Source organism: Culex quinquefasciatus, chromosome 3 (genome assembly GCF_015732765.1).
Source record: "Culex quinquefasciatus strain JHB chromosome 3, VPISU_Cqui_1.0_pri_paternal, whole genome shotgun sequence".
Lineage (NCBI taxonomy): Eukaryota > Metazoa > Arthropoda > Insecta > Diptera > Culicidae > Culex > Culex quinquefasciatus.
In genome coordinates, this window is record NC_051863.1 from 77,796,107 (window position 1) to 77,817,330 (window position 21,224).

General features: G+C 36.5%; 1 protein-coding gene across 1 annotated transcript in view; it reads left to right on the plus strand.

The window, feature by feature from the left end:
* LOC6037777 overlaps positions 1 to 21,224 on the plus strand; it is a 142,983-nt gene that overhangs the window by 58,668 nt on the left and 63,091 nt on the right. Inside the window, 1 exon segment of the mRNA XM_038262201.1 lies at positions 2,479 to 2,518. Within this exon segment, the coding sequence (XP_038118129.1) occupies positions 2,479 to 2,518 (40 nt within the window).

A 21,224-nucleotide genomic window follows, 5' to 3' on the forward strand; every position in this document is an offset into this window, starting at 1 on the left:
TTACAAATAATCAAAGCATTTCTTTCAACAATTTTCATAACCTGCTGTAATGGAATAAGAAACAACTTTTTGTTGTTTAAAAAAATAAAAACTTTCAAAAAATCTCATTTGAAGCCTCAATGATTTATCAAAGCTTAAAAAACTGCTTAAAAGTTGCAAAAATCTAAGATTTTTTTTTAGATATAATGTACTTAAGATATCGTATGGATTCAAAACATCACAAATATGTTTCTTTGCGCAGGATTGGATTATAAGTTTTAAAATTGATATTAATTTTCAAAAATAATAAAATATCTGATGGTTAAAAAATAACAACTCATGATTTAAACAATCCAAAAACTCAAGGAAATTATAATTAACTGCCAGTTTTGAAAGAATGTGAAAACTCACATGAATTTTGAATTGAGCTCGGCACATATTCGAAAATTTTTACAAAAATATTTCAAAGCTGCTCATGTTACAACGAATGAGAAAATTAAAAAAATTACTTAAGAAAACCTAAGAGAAAATCTGTTTCAACGAAAAATTAAAAAAACACAAAAAATTATAAAAGTTTATCAACTTTTAAAAGGACTGATAATGTTCAAAGAAAATCAAGAAATGTATCGAAAAAAAATTAAATGAACACATTTAAAAATGAAATCTGAGATATCATAGAAATTCCATAGGTTGAAATATTTATGTAATAAGTAAGGCTACCAACTGTACGGATTTTTTCCTTACCATACGGATTTTCGAACCCCTTCGCGGATTTTTAACAGGCCGGAATTTTTGTAGAAAATTTTAAGCATAATACGGATTTGAACGGAATTTCAACAAGTTTTTAATCATTGAATTGCTTTTTTGATTTGGTCGAAGCTTTTGTTAACTAGAAATTTTTATTTTTCTGTGAGTTTGATTTAAAAAGGAAGAGTTTTCCGGGGTTTCCTCAATTCAAACTTGATTATCAATAATTCTAGAGTTTTTGAACTATTGTCTTTCATATGTTGATAGGACCTTTAAAAAAAACTCTAGAATTGTTCTTTTAGAAATTCCTTACTAAATATATTTATCCATTTTCAAAGGCTTTCTAAAACTTGTGAAAACATTTGAACATTTGAATTAACAAATTTAGAGTTTTTTAAAGGTCCTATAAACTGTTGTGTTTCACATGTTATAGGACCTTTTCAATAAAAAAAACTCTGGAAAAGTGTTCGTGAAAACACTAAGAACGATATTATTCGTAAAAGCAAACTTGACATTTCGTAAACTATTAATCGTTTAACAAAAAAAATTAAGAACATAATGATTCGATTCAAATCACGGTTTATTTTATGAATACTTTTAAACGTACAAACGTGAAATTTGTTAGCTGTAAAAACGACACAGTTTTATATTTTTAATTCTCAAATTTGCTTAAATTTAATTTATCTAAATAATTCATTGACAGTTTTTGTTACACCATGGTGTCATATCGGCAAAGTGTACGGATTTTTGCTCAGCAAGGGTTGGTAGCCTTAGTAATAAGTCATTCAATGAATCTGGTACTTTCATGTAATATTAAAATTTTTTACGAAAACATTTAAAAAAAATGATAATTTGATTCTTATGGCATCCTCATCCCCCCCCCCCCCCAAGAAGGGTCAAATTCCCCTTCGCCGGATGAGAAACACTATTCTAACATTATTTGCAACAATAAAAAATTGCAGTTCATGGTGTCGTTCAAATAATCTGCTCAGAAACTTTTCGAGAGTTTATCAAAGTTATTGTTTTTAGAAAATTACAAAAATACAAAATTGGGATAAATGCACCTATTACGAATCTACCATGTTGGTAAATATTCTTGAGATCCTTTCAAATCAAATGCAACAAGAATCATCGTAATCGAAATATACCGGATTACCATTGCATTTCCAACATTTTGGATGCCCCTTCAAGAGCTGAACGCCATGCAGTTCCATTTATTTTTTCTAGCAAATATTCATCGGAGATGCATGATGCATTAATAACCTTAATAATACTAAGCATGAGTCCTTACAATATTTTCCGAGAATAGAGTTAAATCTAAAAATGCTATGTGATGCATTTTTACAAAATGTTTAAAAAAATGCATCCAGTTATCCTTCCACCGATCACCACCTCCCAGCATGTAATGACCAAGCAACTTTTCAATGATCCGTCCCTGGTGGCCACGTGTGCCACTCGCTGAGCGTTCTAATACGTTCCACGTGATACACTTGACCCAAACCAAAGGGCTGGACACCTTTCAAATGTGTGTAATGAAATCAGGTTTGCCAGAGGGCTTGCCACCGACAACCTTCGTGGTCTCCATCTGTACTGTAACTCTGTGCAGTGTGTGGCACTTTGTTTGGCTAGCGGAAACCTGATTTGCTTTTTATTCTTTACTTAGTCAATTGGGTATAAACGCGACAACACAACACCTCCCCGATCAACCCCCAAAAATAGATACTAATTCGTTCCATTTCGTTTCCCTTTCAGCGAGCTGCGGCACAACATCAACAACAGCTGGCCGCCCAGAGTAAGTACATTGCGCAGATTGCGCCTTCTCTTGGATACACTTTGTTGTTGACAAACATCGCATTTCTCCCTCTGACTTTATTTTTTTATTTATCTGTATGTGTTCAGCGTTTCAAAGCTCGCGGTGATAAACTTGTTTGTTTACATCTTGCGGCAAAACAAATACATGGTAACGGTTTGCGGATCGCCATCACCAATACTTGAGAATGGATTTTATTTAAAACGCTTACTAACAAGCGACTTTGTATGTATTAAATACGCGATGTAACCTTAAGGTTGCATGCAAGAAATCAGCTGAGTTTTGACTTGTATACTACATTTGAAACGAACCTCAACAAGTAGATGTCACCACTGTTCATAGCTGTTAGATTTACCAAAATTGTTTGTTTACAAACATTGATCGTCAACAAAATGCGACTGCATTTTCTGACGTTTAAGCTGTAATTGTATTGGTGATGTCGATTACTCTCCTGAAAATCTCAAAAATCAGTAATTGAACATTCTTTTCAGTAATATCTTTCGTTTTGCTCACATTTTTACAGAAACGTTAATCATTGGCCTTAGATGCATTTTAAAACAAGGCAATTGAATGTCAATCAATGAACATTTCGAGAAATAGAAAGTTGCGTTGCATAAATTCGCTTTTCAGATGGAAACGCAAAACAAATTGTGTCACAAATACATGCACCGATTTCTATCTAAAAAAAATAAATAATATCAGCACCGAAAGTATAACATCGGGCAAGTTCTGCGTTGTTATTTTGCCCGTTCTGTATCTATCCCATTCCATTCCATGTGCTGTTGTTGATATTTACACGTACATGCCGAGCAAAACAAAACCTCCGGTAAAAACAACAACAGCAGCAGTTCATAACCCGACTTGGGGTGCGCGAGAACACAGCACATATTTTGCTGTCGGATGTCGAGGATCGAATGGAGGGAGGGATACCTACATATTAATGCAGCAAGGTTTGACTGACCTTGAATTTCCTTGCTGCCTCTTTCACACGACTGTTCGTCGCTCTCTGTGTGTGTTTTTTTATGGCCGCTGAACCCGGCTTATGTTTAAAGATGTTAGAAGAACACGCACACAGATGCCCTGATGGGTTATTCAACACTCTTGTAAACAGTTCCTGAATGTGACCCAGTTAGTTGGAAGCTAAGTTCTTGTTTTTCCAGTTTTGAGGGGTGTTACATCATAAGAATATTACAATTATGTAATTTCGCATTTTTCTGTAAGTTTTATGAATATTTTGTTTGAAAGGGCCTAATGGAGCGTTCTTTTATTAAGTAACGCAAAAAAATGGGTTTTTTTAGACCCCCTGGTAGCAAAATTTCCATACAATTTTTTTTTGTATGGAGCGTAAGACTAGGTTGATTTTTGAGGCAATTGCAAACCTCTTTTTACACCTTAGCTGCCATCCACCCCGGGATTCGAACTGACAACCTTTGGATTGTTAGTCCAACTGCCCACAAGCGACTCCGCCGGGACAGGACCCAGGGAGACGACTCCTACACCTGGATTGAGCTAACAACCTAACCTCAAGGTTAGACCAAGGCCAACATTTACTTCCCCGTCCGACGGAAGGAGTGATCAGACAAATCTCGTCTCGAAAAATGCCACTGGGACCTTCTGGGGAGAAGCTATGTTTATAGGACTTGAAAAAACTCCAGATTTTTTCAATTTTGCGGAAAAATCTAAAATTATCAAAGTTACCACGGTTTACGGTGCTTTGTGTACCAGGTGGGTCTAGAAGTTCTAATAAGGAATTTATTTTTTCCAGTGCAGATGCAAATTTAAAGGTTAAAATAAAGGTTTTAGGACAGATCTAAAATTATCAAAAAAAAAATGAAGAAGAAAATGACAAAACAAGAAAAGTAAGTTATCTTGTACAACAACAAATACTATTTTCATAATTTCTGCGTCCATTTGCCACCATCAACGCCTGACTTCACTTAACTTCTAGAAAGATTTTAAATAAGCAAGTAAAAGCATCCTCGCCAAATTTACTTTGCCGTCCGAAAACAAAGCAAAAAACAAACACAACCCAACAGTGGCCCGCGTGTGTTTACTTTTACGATTCTCTGTGTTTGTATGTTTGTGCGCTGGCATCCCCAAGACCGTCTTTCTCGAGTCCTCAACTAGCCCAGCCGGCATATTGTACAACTCGTAAAACCCTGGGTGCAGAATAGTTGTCCGCAAAGCGGCCTCAATTTAGAACTGTCAAAGCGGAACCAATTTACTGTTTACAAAATGATACCAAGAAATGGCAAGTATTGTAATCGATCTATAATTTATTTTGTCAGGATTAAAAAAAATACTCCAGCTTTTGAGGTATTCGAAGTCAACAAATCTTAAAATACAAAGATACTTAATCTCGGAACTTCCATTCGATTGTTCTTCTGGTTCACAAAATTCCACCCACTTCTGACGCAATTTATCGTCACGTGGAAAATAAAAAAAACATATTTTGGCCACTCATCGTTTAGTCTACAAACAAAAAATGCGCGAAGCACTTAATTTTTCAGCGAAAACTTTAACATCAACAGATTCAAAATGTTTCAAAACCAGTCACTTCAGCAGCAAAAAATATGTCACGCTTGAGCTTGAACATAGCCTTCTACTTTGTTTATGTTTACAGTAGTAGTGCACTTGTAGTAGTGAGGAGCAGTTGGGAGCATTCGAAAATCACGTTACGCATTCTGTCTTTTCAGCACCCAGGTAAAACCGTTCTCCCAACTTTGCTCCAACTGCTGCTGATGCACGCTAACATGTTTGTTCTTCAGCAGCAAACCCCGGCGGCTGCCGGCCAACACCAACACTTGGAAAAGCCCATCAGGCTGGAATACAAAACCGGAGTCCGTAAAGGTTGAGTGCCGACAGTTGTACTTGAACCTTGTGATTGGGACGTTCGGTGGAGTTGCTTGTGGGGTTCAAGTTTCACTTGAACAAACCGACGGGTCTACCCTAGAGATCCGGCGCAGATGAGGTGCTTCGACGCGGTGCCTGCTGGCTGGAGTTGTTGTTATTCATTCACGTCGCGTTGCTTGTGCAGTAGACTCGTAACATTCCACCGTAGCTGGATCGCTTCTCTTCGTTTGAGCAGTGAGCAGAAACGTTCAAATTAGAATATTGACCGGTTTTTTGGCAAGAATATGACCTCATGAATAGCCAAAGAATCACACACCAGAAGAGTTGAGCTAGTGTTCCACAGTGAGTTCAGTGAAATGCGCAGTTCTTCCGTGGAGAGATATCCAACCGCATCGGTACTCAAAGTGAAAAAGTAGAGTGAAAAACCCAGAGTGTTAGAGTCTGCCTACGTGACTATTTCACGCTCCCAGGCCGTTGGCGACCTTCGAGGGAGTCTCTGAATGTGTTGTGTTACAACGTTTTACATCTATAATAATAACTCGACGGCGACGGCGTCGGCCGCGGTAGACTCGTTGGTTCAAACTTTAAAGCGAAAACAAATACCCAGATAGAGAGAGGATAGGATAGCTCCGCCAAAGTCCCTTGTGTAATGTGGTGAACGTGCCGAGTCCGATGTCGTCAGAGAATTTGTGGTGAATCACAGCGACGGCCGACAACGTGGTCGGTGGTGTTTTCCACTCGATGTATCCAACCTGTTGTTGTTGTTGACGAGCGACTTTGTACTTTAGAGTACGGTGCACACGGTGCGTATACGAGACACGATACGGTGTGGAATTTGTTGTTGTTCTGTCGTATACTTTCGATAGCTTCTTGAAAGCACGAGCCGCTGACCAGGTGGGATTGACCGGCCCTCAAGACGTTCTTGTTATTCGATGATGAATGGCTTGTTGTTCGACGAAGATAACTGTGTCTTTCCGTATAACTCACGTGTCGGATTCATGTTCGTGTATGGTTGGAGTTTTTTTTCAGTGTGTGGACCAAATTTTCACACAACTGATAGTCTTCTCAAGTTGAATCAAATTCAAATTCCATTTATTGCTATTCATGTATCATTATTCAATGCCAATTAAAACATTTGTACGAAATAAAAGTGTACATATTTCATCGAAAATTCAAACTTCTAGATGAAAAGGAAATGAAAAAGTGAGGGATCTCGGACGATGTTGTCCAAACATCACATACAGTTTGATTAGAAGTTGAAGTTCAAAGATCGAAGAAAAGACCAGCCCAGCACTTGAATTTCTTACGATGTGGCCTTATAGGCACAATTTGTTTTGCCTTTCTCCCCTCAATGAGGAAAGGCTTTAAAACCACTCGAAAAATGAACTTCTTTATTTGACCCCGTAGACCCACCTTCACGTATACCTATCGACTCAGAATCAAATTCTGAACAAATGTCTGTGCGTTTGTCTGGATGTGAGTCCAGATTATCTCGATTATCTCCGGACTGGCTAAACCGATTTGGACCGTTTTGGTCTCATTCAATCCGTCTTGGGGTCCCACAAGACCCTAGTTAATATTATGAAGTTTAGAAAATTACTTCAAAAGTTATGCTAAAAAAACGATTTTAGCTAAACTTCGGAAGATTGTAAAAGGGTGTTTTTTGTGAGAAAACCTGTCATGCTATATATTATTAGAAAGGTATTTGAAAGACCTTTCCAATGCCTTAAAAAGATTGAAGAGATTGAAGATCTGACAAACCCATCAAAAGTTATGAGAACTTAAGTGTTATCTATAGACTTTTTTGAAGCCGGATCTCAGATATTTTGATAAAAAAATAAGTGTTATCATACACTTTTTTGAGGATGTGTCTTCACTTTATGAATGTGAGGAAGGCGTTTTGCCTTCCTCACCTTACTGAGGAAAGGCTATAAAATCACTCGAAAACTGAACTTCTCAATTAGACCTCCTAGACCCACCTTCATGTATACCTATCGACTCAGAATCGAATTCTGAGCAAATGTCTGTGTGTGTGTGTGTGTGTGTGTGTGTGTGTGTGTGTGTGTGTGTGTGTGTGTGTGTGTGTGTGTGTGTGTGTGTGTGTGTGTGTGTGTGTGTGTGTGTGTGTGTGTGTGTGTGTGTGTGTGTGTGTGTGTGTGTGTGTGTGTGTGTGTGTGTGTGTGTGTGTGTGTGTGTGTGTGTGTGTGTGTGTGTGTGTGTGTAGGGATGTGGGTCTGTGCACCAAAAATATGCACTCGATTATCTCAGCACTGGCTTAACCGATTTGGACCGTTTTGGTCTCATTCGATTCGTCTTGGGGTCCCATAAGTCCCTATTGAAAATTATGAAGTTTAGTAAAGTACTTCAAAAGTTATGCTAAAAACGATTTTGACTAAAGTCCGGAAGATTGTAAAAAGGGTGGTTTTTGTAAGAAACCCCAGCATGTTATACATTTTTAGAAAGGTCCTTTCCAACGCGACCAATACATTGAAGATCTGACAACCCTATCAAAAGTTATTAGCAATTAAGTGTTATTTATGCACTTTTTGGAAGCCGGATCTCAGATATCACGATGAAAACATTGTCCGGATCTATCATGCAACCCGTCGTTGAACAGGTAATCAAAAGACCTTTCCAACGCGTCCAAAACATTGAAGATCTGACAACCCTATCAAAAGTTATAAGCACTTAAGAGTTATTTATACAATTTTGGAGGCTAGTTCTCAGATATTTAGATGAAAACGCATTCCAAATATATCATGCGACCTATCTTTGGATAGGTCATTTAAAGACCTTCCCACGAGCGTGTCTATTTTGAATAGCATTACCCTTTGAATGAGAGGAAGGCACCAACCACCTAAGGGTGGATTAAGTAACGTTTTTATTTAATAATTGGTAGTTTGACAACAACATACCAGCTGATGAATCACTTCTGAATGACTTGTTTATCGAAAAATGTAAAATCATTTAAAGGAACATCATCCTGTTTGCACTCAATTAAATATGATTCATCTGTTGAAGACTTGTGAAATGATAATGCAAGATTAATCATAATCGATTGATCGTGTTTATTAAGAGTTTATTTAGAGTCCTTTTGAGTTATCGAAAAAGCCCTCCTTAAATGTTCACATCATCACAAAGGAGAAGTCTTAAGCTACAAACAGAATGTTTTTGCTTCCACCAAATAACAACATTTCAAAAAGGCTTATGTGAAACTGTAAAATTTCTTTTATTATGAACAAAAAGAGCAAGCGACATTGTCCTTTCGTCCACATTTTTTTTCGAGAATTTTTATTTTTCTCGTGTTAGGGGGAGCAATTTTGAGCAATTTTTGTTCTTACTTCACTTCTCCTGTTTTATTTCATTTTATTACTTGAATTTTTTAATTTTTTTTTCTGGTAGTAATACATAAAAAAATAATACACCTAAATTAAAAGAATATAATTTAATGAAATATGGAATACATATTCAAATTAATAAAGATAAAAATAAAGAAAAAAATAGGAGAAAGATAATGAAAAATATAATAATATAATAAAAAATAGGTTTGTTCCTTAGTACCACCTCTCATTACATTACCTTTTGCCTTTTCATGTTTTTACAGCCGCTTTTTATATTTCTGCTTGTTTTTCACAATTTCTACATTAGAATGATACCATTTTCATTTAAATTCTGAAAAAATGCGAGACTGTGGGACATTATGATAATTACTGCATACTTATTAATGCATACAATATTGAAAAGTTAATAAAAATTTACAGTTTTATATAAAAATGTGTTTAAAAAACATTGACTAAATTGCATAAAACAAGTAAAAGCTATTCTTTACAATGCTTTTCGAAGAACAAAAATTGATTGAAAAATAGATTTTTGGATTTTTTTTTGTTAAATTGAAGCCCGTCTATAGGCCAGTTTAGTTTGTATAGAGTTCTAAATATGACCCGAAGACACCATACACAGAAAGTTATGGATAAACACAGGTATTACCCTAGCATTTTTCATATAAAATGCTGTAGAAACCACAGATCTATTACTTAATTGGGTATGCTGGGCAATGTTTTTAAAACCCTATCTACTCACAAATCGAAAATAATTTTGAGGACGACATAATCTAATTTGCTTCCAAAGAATCCGAAATATTTGTTACTGCTGAATTAACTGATTAGTGTAAAATCCATTTTGAAATATTGTTTTATGGTTTTCTTTCAAAGCAAAAAAGTTGTATTGCACCTCGAAACAAAACAAAGATGGCATTTTAATGTGTGTTTTTTTCCAGTTATTTTTCATGTTTTTTTTCCAAAGGCTTTGTTCCTGTTATTAACTTAGTTTTTCAATTCATTTTTTTTATTTCCTTAGTTATCGTTTAACAATAGTTTTTGTAGGCGCAGTTAAGAGTTTTGGGAGATTCTTACAGCTGTAACTAATACATTTATTACAATGGATGGAAATAAAATTTGTTGATATACAAAACGGAAAACACTCGCAAAAAACCTGTTTCTACAATCAGCCATGCCAGATAAATTTGTATTATACAGATTTTTTGATCCCAAAAATCAAAAAATCTGTACGTACAGATTTTTTTTTTAAATGATTTGATTTAAAAATTTAAACAATTTGGTAATTGAATTATGCTTTAATATGATTTAAAAGCTTAAATATGTTGTTAAAAGTCATAAAAAATCTTCTATGGCTTCGAATTTGACATGATACAGATAAAATACAGACTTATTTTTAAGAAAATACAGATCTCCCATAAAATAATCTGGCATCGTTGGCTATACCCGAGCAGACGGAAATAACTTGAGAATAACATTTTTTGATATTTGAAAATACTAGGCCAATAACATTTTGTGTTATTCATAAAAAGATTTGTTATTCCACGTTATGATTTTTGTGTTATTGGATTGTTATTGTAATAAGGCTGGTACAAATATTTTTAAAAGTTTTTGTCACCCCCCCCCCCTTCAAAATTGGCCTGAAAAATCAGGGGGCAAAAAAAAAAATTTACAATAAACTTCAAAATTTCAATGAAAATTCAAGTGCAACCAGCTGAAATCAAATTGAAATACATTCTTCTGCGTTTAAAATCATTTTTAGCATGTTTATTAAAAAATCTTAAGATTTTTTGAAAATTTTCGATGCAAAATCTTTTTTTTCGATACAGGCCAGGGCCGAGGGACAAAAACTTTTTTAAATATTTGCATCGGCCTAGCAGACTAATAACATTTTTAGTTAATCTTCGAACAAAACTTTGTTATTATTTTTTGTTATTTTAACAACTAATCCGATCATCCCAATAACAGTTTCAGGTATTCTTCCATAACAAAAAATGTTATTCCTAAGTTGTTTTGGCTTACAACCAATATCAGACCAATAACAAATTTTGTTATCATAACATAAACTGTTATGAAACCCTTATGCAAAAATGGATTTTTCAAGAAGATTCCATAACACTTACTGTTATTTTAACAATACTTGTTATTGAAAAGGCATGCATTTTGTTATTACCGTCTGCCCGGGTAATTATTAACTTAGTTTTTTGTATAAATAATGACTTAGCTAATAAACACAGTCGAAAAAGTTCCGGAACATTGGGATTTTTCAACTCACACGAATCTGAAAAAGTTTCCCCGACACCTCTTGACCGATTCTTCAGCTCCGTTCAAAAAAAATATATAAATTCTATTTCAGCGTTTTGGCTGTAGTGGCGCAATAAAAGAGGAAATCTTCCAATGTTTTTACATATCTGGAAAGAGAATTGATTTTCCTACATAGAAATAAAAGAAATGTCATGTAGAATTAATAATATCGTATCTTGTTTCCCCTAAAATAAAAAAATAGCTTGGGGGGATAACATCGTAAAACTGGACCTTTAAAAGGCACTAAAAAACAATCGCTACAGTACTCTTCAACACATTATCAGAAATTTAAAAACGCTTGTTTTGCTCTTTTGAATTGGTTTGAATTTTTTAAAGTGTGAGTTTTTGCCAGCCATTTCTTTGCGTGACGGAACAACGAAAGGAGCAGATTTATTATTTATTATTTACAAACTTATTTTACCATCTCGTAATGGAAAATTGTCCAAAAAATCCGAAAATAAATTTCGTTTTCCGATTCAAAATCATGTTTATTGTGAAAATCATGACACTTTGAGAAGTTTGAAATAATGTCTTTCATCAACATTTTCTTGATTATACAGTCGACTCTCTGGTTGTCAATATCCAAGGGACCGTCGAGGAAGAGAATCATCAGTTTACAGAACGATGCAAAAGGAAGACTCGATTGAATTTTTTTTCTTGATACCCAGCTATGGGAGAGAATCATGGCAACGTCCAGCAAACAAAAACAAACTTATGTCAGACACGCTTCAAAGCTTCGTTTCTCAAAGAAAAATGTCTATGCAAGCCATGAGAAAGTGAAATTATTGACAACCGGAAGAGATTTTTAAAGTAAACAGAATCCAAGTGACCGTCGAGGAAGAGATCCTTAAAGCAAGAGAAAATATCGAGGAATAAAGCCAATCGAAGTATGCAGTTTGAAGGGACTGAAGAATTCATCGATAGATGGAGCAATATTGATATCGAGAAGATCGACAGCCAGAGAGTCGATTGTAGTGACTAACTTTTAAAAACTTTTCAACATTTTATGAAAAGTTCTTCTTGAGTTACTTTGAGCACTTTTCTACCACGGTCAGTATGATTCTAAACCATTCGTGCGTATTTAATGTGTACTCTTTATTTTGCGGAAAAATCTCAAACCATTCAAAGTCACCCCGTTTTACGGTATCCCTGATCCCTTAAAAGTGAGCTGGTACGAATCTATCCATTTAACATGATTTTTACTAACAAATTTGCAATGATTTCTAGGTTTTGTAACTTTACAAAGGTACAAAGGTCAGACAACAAATTATGTTGCGTATAAGGGTGTTACTTGCATCCTCCATGAACGGCAGAGAACGTTCAAAGTATCATTACATTTTAAAAACATGTTTATAGATTTATTTGACCGAATAGTTTCGAAAAATGCATACACTCTGATAAAATAAAAATTACAGTAAAACGAAACAATTAGGCAACTCAATGGACTTGACTACCGTTACAAAAGACAACTTTCGTTCTCTTATTTGTTTCCGTCAAACATCACAATCATTGCAAATATCATCGTTATTTTTGCCATGAAGAGTGGAAACAATATATCTCAGCCCAGCCCATCAGCCGCGTCCAAGATTATCACCCAACCGCATTGTGACAGCTGTGCGAGAAGCGTCAGTCATGTACGAATGAGTGATGGATGACCGGGGGGAAGGAATATGCGTCGGTTGGTTCTCATTTATTTACAGCAAAGGATCCATCAGCTGATGAGCCATTGCCTACACTGTCTTATGATTGAATGTGTAGGATAAAGGACGTGGGTGGAACCTATTATTTCTATGGCGAAATAACTATATGCGGGTATGTCAACAAAAACTGTATTAAAAACATAAGATATACTGTTGGAAATTAAAAAAGAAAATTGTTGAACAATTTATTAGAAAACAAACACTAACGATGTGGTAAAAACAACCTCCTATGTATACAAAATATTGAGGATATGTTTACATTCATATTATTTGAACACGCAGCATCTTCAATATTTGTTCTTCAAACGGTGACATCATTACACACAAAAGATTGGCTTTGCCGCTTTTTTTTAATTGTGTTTTCTCCAAAACATGTTTTTGCCCCATTGATGATCTTCTGCAAAATAATATCCATGCCCTCGGAATATTTTTAAGGTTATGTTTTATAAAATTATATGCCTAGTCTACAGATTAACAACGCCTTCCAATCCTGATGTCACCTTTTTACCGAATAATGTAAGTCATTGAAACTCAATCAAATTAAGCATTTCTAGAGTTGTTTTTTTTTAAAAAAAGGTCCTTTAAGCAAGCATTGCATGAAATTGAAAAAAAAACATAAGAGCAACACACGAAAATAAAATGTTACGCATCAAATCACGTGGTCCGATAAAAATACAATATTCTCCCTCTCTTTTCAATTTGTGAGCTCAAGGATGGAATGGGTCATCATGTGATCTCTGCGGGAAAAGCCATATTCTTTGTCCCCCGCAAATTTATTGAACGAGTTTCCTTCTGTGGGACCTAGGAAAAAAAAGGATAAAAATTCGCGCAACAGGGAAACAACCTCGAAAGTAGGAAAAAGACCATTAAGCACTGGCGTCTACGTGACTGCCTTGATCCATTTTTCCATCGGATAAATAACTTGATGCTTTTCCGTTGCATTTTATCACCGTGGGGGTAGGGACAGGAAGGAAGTTCTTTTTGATAGGGTCAATCGCCAAATGTTGGCTCATCGTTTTTTTTTCTTTTCAATGCTAACAATTTTTAAAAACTTACGTTAAATTCATAAACCAACAAAGTTCGGTAATTCTTCTTTATTTTCAAAGCCCCTTATTTACAAAACCAACCCTCAATAATCGCAAATAAAAGGAAACTCTCCCGCGCATGCTCGAAATTTTCCAAGAGAGCGGGAAATTGTAAACAATTTCATCGGAAAGGCGGAAAGAGCGAAAACAGCTTGCCTGTTTCATCCAGGAGTGTCGAGTGGCGATATTATACATTTAGGGAAACATTTGGCGGCCAGGGGCCACTCCGGCTAGGGGTTTTTTCCGGAGGCCACCCTAGAGTTCTCGAAAAAGCGGGAGTTGTTGGGTGAGGCTTGCAAATAAAAGCGAAAGTTTTGGCACGTGAAAATCAACGTCGTCAACGTATGGGCGTAGTAAAGGGAAAGTGAAAAGCTATTTTCGGTAAATTCGTTTAACGAGACATTGCGATTGGTTTGAGTAAGAGTTGGAAAAAAACTTTGTGCCTGGATTGAGTCGTTTTATTACTGAGATGGATTTTTGCGGTGTTCGTTTTGTGCTGTATTAGGGATCGTGAAAATCAGGAGTGAGTCGCGCTGTAGTTATAAAACAAGATCGACCTTGAAAATTATTCATATTAATCGGTGAGTTATTGTGTGCTTCAAACCCTTGTGTTGAAAAGACCTTCCCATAGCTCCGTAGCTCGGAGGGCTCGACGTCGGTTGTTTGTGTGTTAAGCCCTCTCCATAGCATCGTAGCTCGAGAGGCAACGAAAATCAATACCTTATCTAGCTAACAGAAAGAAGATCGGAAGACACTTGATGGTTGCGTTCGTCGCGTCTATTCCGTAACAAATTCATGAACTAAATGATTATATAATTAAAAATCAGACTACGCTATCATTGCAGCATTACGTTTAACACCTCATTTTATAAATAAATATTATATGGTTTTATCTTTCCACAGCCGGCTGTCTAAGATTAAACCATTTCATTAAAAAATTAACCACAGTTAAACGGGAAATGTCTCATCCGCAGCATCCGATTGTTTGCCTTGAGAATAAAATATAATACCTTTCAACAAACACTATGATTTTGGGTCGCATCATCATCTTCTATGATGAATCCTGACCAAACACCCTATCCTACTAACAAGTTTTCAGGTTCCTGGCGCTCGTGGGGTGTAAGCACAGAGTAAATCAGCTGCCCTAGTAGCAACCTGCGCTAACTAACATTCCCGTCCCTTAAAATCGAGATCTACAAACTGACATGGCGGGCGCCGATGGTGGCCAATGACTGTTACCTATTCGCAACTGATCTTGTTTTGGCAATCATGGTTTTTTATCTTTTCAGCGCATTCATACATGCTGTTGATAAGGGAAAAACCACTTGATAGTCGAAGCCTATGATCAGTAGTGCTGAAAGGATATTACGGTTCTGTTCAGCAACGGAGAAGGACAACCATGGGTGGTCTCTCATGCTCATGCTCATGCTCATGCTGGATTGAGTCGTTTTATTACTAATTAAATTAGCAACTGTGTATTGGGTGCAGCTTTAAAATCTGATGAAAACATAAGTTGTAAGCGTAAATCGAGTTCGTAACGATAAACAAGATTATTGCAGCCTTCAACTAAATCCAACCAAAAGTAAACAGAATTTCTGTTATCAGAATACAAGTCACGCGATAAGCTGATGCAGGAAGACAACAATATCAAAGCTGCTAGTGTTTGGAACACTTTTTAAAAAATACCGTAAAAAGATCAAATAGGACTTTTTGGGGACTTTCATTCCTACCAAACTCCATGTCCTCGAATAAAATTTTCTGAGTTGTTTTGGACTTTAGTTTTTATGATATTTTCCTAGAAGCTATTTTCAAAAACTCGGCGTAAAAAGGTTTTCCTTTTCATCTTAACCAATTTAGAATTTATATTTTAACATTAATTTGTCATTGATTTGGAAAAGTCTATTTTGGATCAGTTTTGCTTTTGGAAAAAGCAAATAAAGTAAAATAGTACGTAGTTTCTGTTCGACATGCCCTGAAATGCTTTTTAACACTAACATGCCAATAGTTAAAATAGATTTTAAAGAAGTGAAAAATGTAAATTATCTTTGCTTTTTTAAATCGAATAAATCTATTATTTGCATAAAAGCTAAAGTGGATTTATCTTGGAATGTAGTAGCAGTGATGACGAAAATGTAATTTAATAGTAAGATTTTTTAGCACGAGATGTACATTATCCAAAACAGTTTCAAAAAGACTTACTTTTGGATACAAGTTGTGATTATTCAGCATTCATATGGATGCTGAAAAATGTACTTTTTAGTGCTGATGGATTTGGCTTTTTCAACGTTTCGTCGTTTCACAACATTATCTCAAAACTGACATTTTTTCTTAAATATCCAAAAATGAAAATTTTCTTAAACAGTTGATTCGCTCAGAAAATCCGTTCTTAAGATACCGATTAAAGAATATTTACACATTATTTATATATAATAGGGTGGGTACGTTTTTCAAAAAGTTCTCCGATCAAGTTTTAGTATGGTTCCCCTTGTAGGGCATGCCCATAGGGACTTTCATGCCAAATATCAGCTCATTTGGTTGTAAACTGGCTGCGCGCATCAGGGTTAAAGTTTACATGGGAATTACTATGGGAAATTGGAACTTTTTGTTCAAACGCTCCTACAGGTCTGGGAAAATCACGCGCCAACTTCTGGTATGGTCAGGCCTATGGGGAATGGTCTGGAGAACACTTTTCCCGAAGAGAGCATATGGATTCGTTGTCCCTAGACCTGGCGCATCGGCAAACAATTCTCCGGAATCAACGGTTTTCCCTCAAAAAGCATCAAATTTTCCTTAGCATGCTATGAAAGCTTGATGAACACCGCGACGCCATACGTCAGGCAGCTATCACGTGGGTGAGCAACGGCTGGAATATTAAATTGCAAACCTTCTTTTAACTAGAAAATGATCATTTGGAGTAATCCTGATATTATTTAGACGAATTCAGAATCTTTGCTTAGCAAATTTGTATTTTTTTGCAAATATTTCAACCACGTGCCAGAAGTTGGCGCGTGATTTTCCCAGACCTGTAGGAGCGTTTGAACAAAAAGTTCCAATTTCCCATAGTAATTCCCATGTAAACTTTAACCCTGATGCGCGCAGCCAGTTTACAACCAAATGAGCTGATATTTGGCATGAAAGTCCCTATGGGCATGCCCTACAAGGGGAACCATACTAAAACTTGATCCGTGAACTTTTTGAAAAACGTACCCACCCTAATATATAACATTGATGTATAGAGCACGGTACAGACCTTCAAAGCTTGGCATTTTTTCGAAAATGGCGTCTCGGGCGTCGCGATGCCAAACTAGTTTTGGAAAAATGATTCGTGACCTTCAAACGAACCATTTTTCCAAAACTAATCATATCCCGATTAATTTTCCGTCGATAGCAGCTGCGTACATCGAAATTGGTCAAATTTTCGACCAGACACAACACTGAGAATTTTTGTGACGTACCCTTTTTATAGAAGCTTGCGCTGTAACGACACAAAATGTAATGAGAGTGCACTCAAAACCGCTTTACTTTTTTGAAAAAAAAAAAAGTAATGACGGCATTCGATTGAGGAGTCACTTTTAAGTAGAAAACATGAAAAAGTAACGTACTTTCAGAATCTGTAAAAACATTGAGATGTTTTCCAAGTTACATCCAAATGTGGCCAAAAGAAAGTGGCGGAATGGGCACTGCCCATTGGGCAGGGTGGTCACTCAAGTCGGGAAATCGGGAAAAAGTCGGCAATTTGTGATTTTTTTTTTGACAAAAAGTCGAGAATCCCAAGCATTGTTTGAAAATTATGTTCAATTTCAATGCATTTGATAATGCGAAGGTTATTTAATCCATTAAAATTCCTTTTTAAATATTGGATTCATTTGACTTAGATTTTTAAATGTTTTTTTATAAATCGAAAGATTTTTATTAATTAAGAGCATCAAACAAGAACAATTTAACAAAAAAATAATAATAAAGAAATAGAGCCTAATTTCAATAATTATGGCCACGTTTTAGATCAGTTTTTTGGACACTGTATCTTTTTTAAGGGGTAAGCTATGGTGCTCTCTTCGGATAAGTTGAGAGCAACTTCCAGAGCAACCGAATATGAATCCGGTTTTAGTACAGCGTTTAACGTGAATTTTATAAAAAAAAGAACTTCAGTCGTCTGATTAAGCTGAAACTTGTTGGACCGTGGTGTAGGGGTAAGCGTGGTTGCCTCTCACCCAGTCGGCCTGGGTTTGATTACCGACGGTCCCGGTGGCAAATTTTGAGACGAGATTTGTCTGATCACGCCTTCCGTCAGACAGGGAAGTAAATGTTGGTCCCGGTCTAACTTAGAGGTTAGGTTGTGAGCTCAGTCCAGGTGTAGGAGTCATCTCCCTGGGTCCTGCCTCGGTGGAGTCGCTGGTAGGCAGTTGGACTAACAATCCAAATGTCGTCAGTTCGAATCCCGGGGTGGATGGAAACTAAGGTGTAAAAAGAGGTTTGCAATTGCCTCAACAATCAAGCCTTCGGACACCTAGTTTCGAGTAGGAATCTTGTAATCGAGAACGCCAAGGCAATGCTGTAGAGCGAATAATTTGATTTGATTTGTTACCAAAGCTTGAAATAGCCAAATATAGTTTTTCCAGCTGTTTTTTTTTTATTTTTCTGGGCACCCTAAAAAACAAGCTTCGCCCTCATACGCACATGGTCCCAAGCACGAGACTTGAAAATTCTTCTCCCGTGACTAAGATTGGAAATTCCTTCTCACCACTGCGAGAGTGAGAGTGAATGCGCTCAAGTTGCTCAGAAAATCGCCCAAGACTCGAGCCTCGTGCTCACTCGCACAGTCGTCACTTCGTCCAGTCTTCGTTGAGCTCTCGCGCCAGTTGGATGTGTGTTCGTGCTTTGTAGAGCTCTCTTTTCCCCGTCTTCGGTTTCCCCAAAATAAGAGTAAAAGTGGGTGCGTTTTTTTTTTTCCTTTAATGGTTTAGGCGCGTCTCGCAGCTTAGAAAAGCATAACTTTGGGAGGGGGGAGGGAAGTGGTGGGGGGTGTTTCTTCCTTCTCCGTCTTACATAATAGTAAATTTGTTGAGGCATTTGTCGCGTGCGCCCGTATTTCGTGAACACGTGTGTGTGTGCGTGTGAATTTAGACACCGGGAAAGGAAAATTTACTTCTTCTTGAAGTAGTGGGCAGAGCGAGTTTGTAGTAAACACACACTCAGTTTATCGTAACCAGTTCTGAAAGGGATTTTTTCTGCTTTCGACCAAGTGTCTCTTTTCCGGAAAGAGCAGTTTTCACGTGCTGAGTGATTTGCTCTTTCCCACGCTTTCCTCACAGTTCAATGACTGTAAACTGGATGGAAACGCATGCATGGACATGTGAGGGATTAGTTACATCGCCAACGTGTAAAATAGGTCAACGAATTGTGAAGTATGCACTGCTGATGAAATTCTTCGACATTCGAAACCGGCGGTATTCTGTTACACCCTCGAATTGCTGCTAGAAAAAGAGAATAACTCGACGCAAAATCTGTGATTACACCGATGAAGATAACATTGTGAACACAAGAAGATTTGCCAAACACAAAAAGATGAACCATTTGTCAGTGAGATAAACGTGATGGTGATGAATAGATTGTTAATGGTGGCAAACTACGCTCAGAAGGATAACGAGACCCGGCTGGTTCTGTAGTGAGCAAAGACGGTGAAAAACTGTGTGTGTTCCACATTTTGGCGCCTCCCAGAAAAATATCGATTTTCTCGGCGGAGCTCTCCGCAGTAGACACAAAGCAGATTTTTTCTGCTGCTCAGAATCGCAGCATCTCATCCCACGGATACAACTGCTCTCGACAGTCATGCTTTAAAATGTAAATTAGCCAATCAGAATTTTGCAACCGATTCTCGGACCAGAGTCGTGCAATATGAATGTCGTTGGTGATAATGAAGTCACGCGAGAAAGTATGATGAAATTGCGAATCTGTTCGAGCTGCTCATGAGCTGTAAAAGAAGATAACGAAGACCTTTTTTTCAATTGAAAACATTCTGCGGAACCGCTGACCAGATTGTGACAAGACCATGTCATCATCAGCTGTGCCGGTGTGTGGTGGCAAGTTGCAACCAACCCCGGAATGGTCTTAAATTAGTCCAGGCGATAAATAAAATTTAGACCGTGCGGGCTATCAATTTGTCAACACGCGCCGGCTTTCACTGCAGAATTCTGAGTTTCAGACCTTGCTCCCAGATTGAAATTGCTCGTTGGTCGTGATTTTACGATGTGTTGTTAGATTTGATGGTTATTAGTTCTGGAATTGATTGGTTTTGCAGGAGAATTTGGGTGTCACTCTGTGCATTTTTCTTTTATTCATTTCTTTAAAGTCGAACAAAACGTATATCGACGTGATTGTGCTATATTGTCGCACTCGTAATGTTTGACCATAAGTAAACAAATACTAGAGCACAAAATGTGAACAATAAAAAACACGTTTTGTTTGGCTTACTTTAGAAGTTTAGATTAAAAAAATGTCATATTATGAATGATGATTAAAAAAATGTTTACAGTAGTCAGGCATGTACGTGTGACAAATCGTCTTCTGACTAAATTCTCTTTGGCCAATTGACACACTTGCAGCTATTTTTTAGGGTGTGAAGACAGAACAACCAGATCGAAACTGTTTTCTAATAAGGAGTGACAATAATGCACGGAGTTTTTTAGGTATTAGTTCAAATCGGATTCAAATCGTACTTTTGGGATCTGTGAAGCTCGAAAGGTGAGGCATTTAAAAATGCACAAAATAACGTTATTAAGTTATTTGGTACCGTAAACCGGGGTGACTTTGATAGGATTTCAATTTATTTTTGGAATATTTTCCAACTGGTAAGGTTTTTCTCACGATAATTATTTTAGAACATGTACTGGGATAGGCCACACAGATTCCATGCACTATTTTTGAAAAAAAAAAAAGTTGTGTTGTGTTTAGAAAAATAGTTACGTTAAAAATTCCTATTTTAAATTCCGGGTGACTTTGATAGTCATAGTTTTTCTTGTTAAAATCAGATTGAAGGTGTTCAAACTTTATTTTTACGTTAAATGTACCATCACTTAGGTTGCTGATATAGTTTTCAGGAAAAAAATCAATGTTTACATTTAGTTAACTAAGTTTATAAGCTTTTTAACAATAAACATATAATTTTCTATAAGTCGGAATTTTGCCTGAAATTTCTGTAAATCTAGTATTATTCATAAAATTATTGATTTATAATTTATTTTAAACTTAATTCAAAGCACGAATCACAAGTTTTCACATTTTATATGATTTTTTTTTCAACTGAAATTGAAATTTACGTCACATTGTGAGAAAATCTCATCATGAAATGCAGTGTTGCGATTTTGAGCGCCCATCCGCTCATGAGCGAGCATTTTTCGCTCATTCGTGAGGA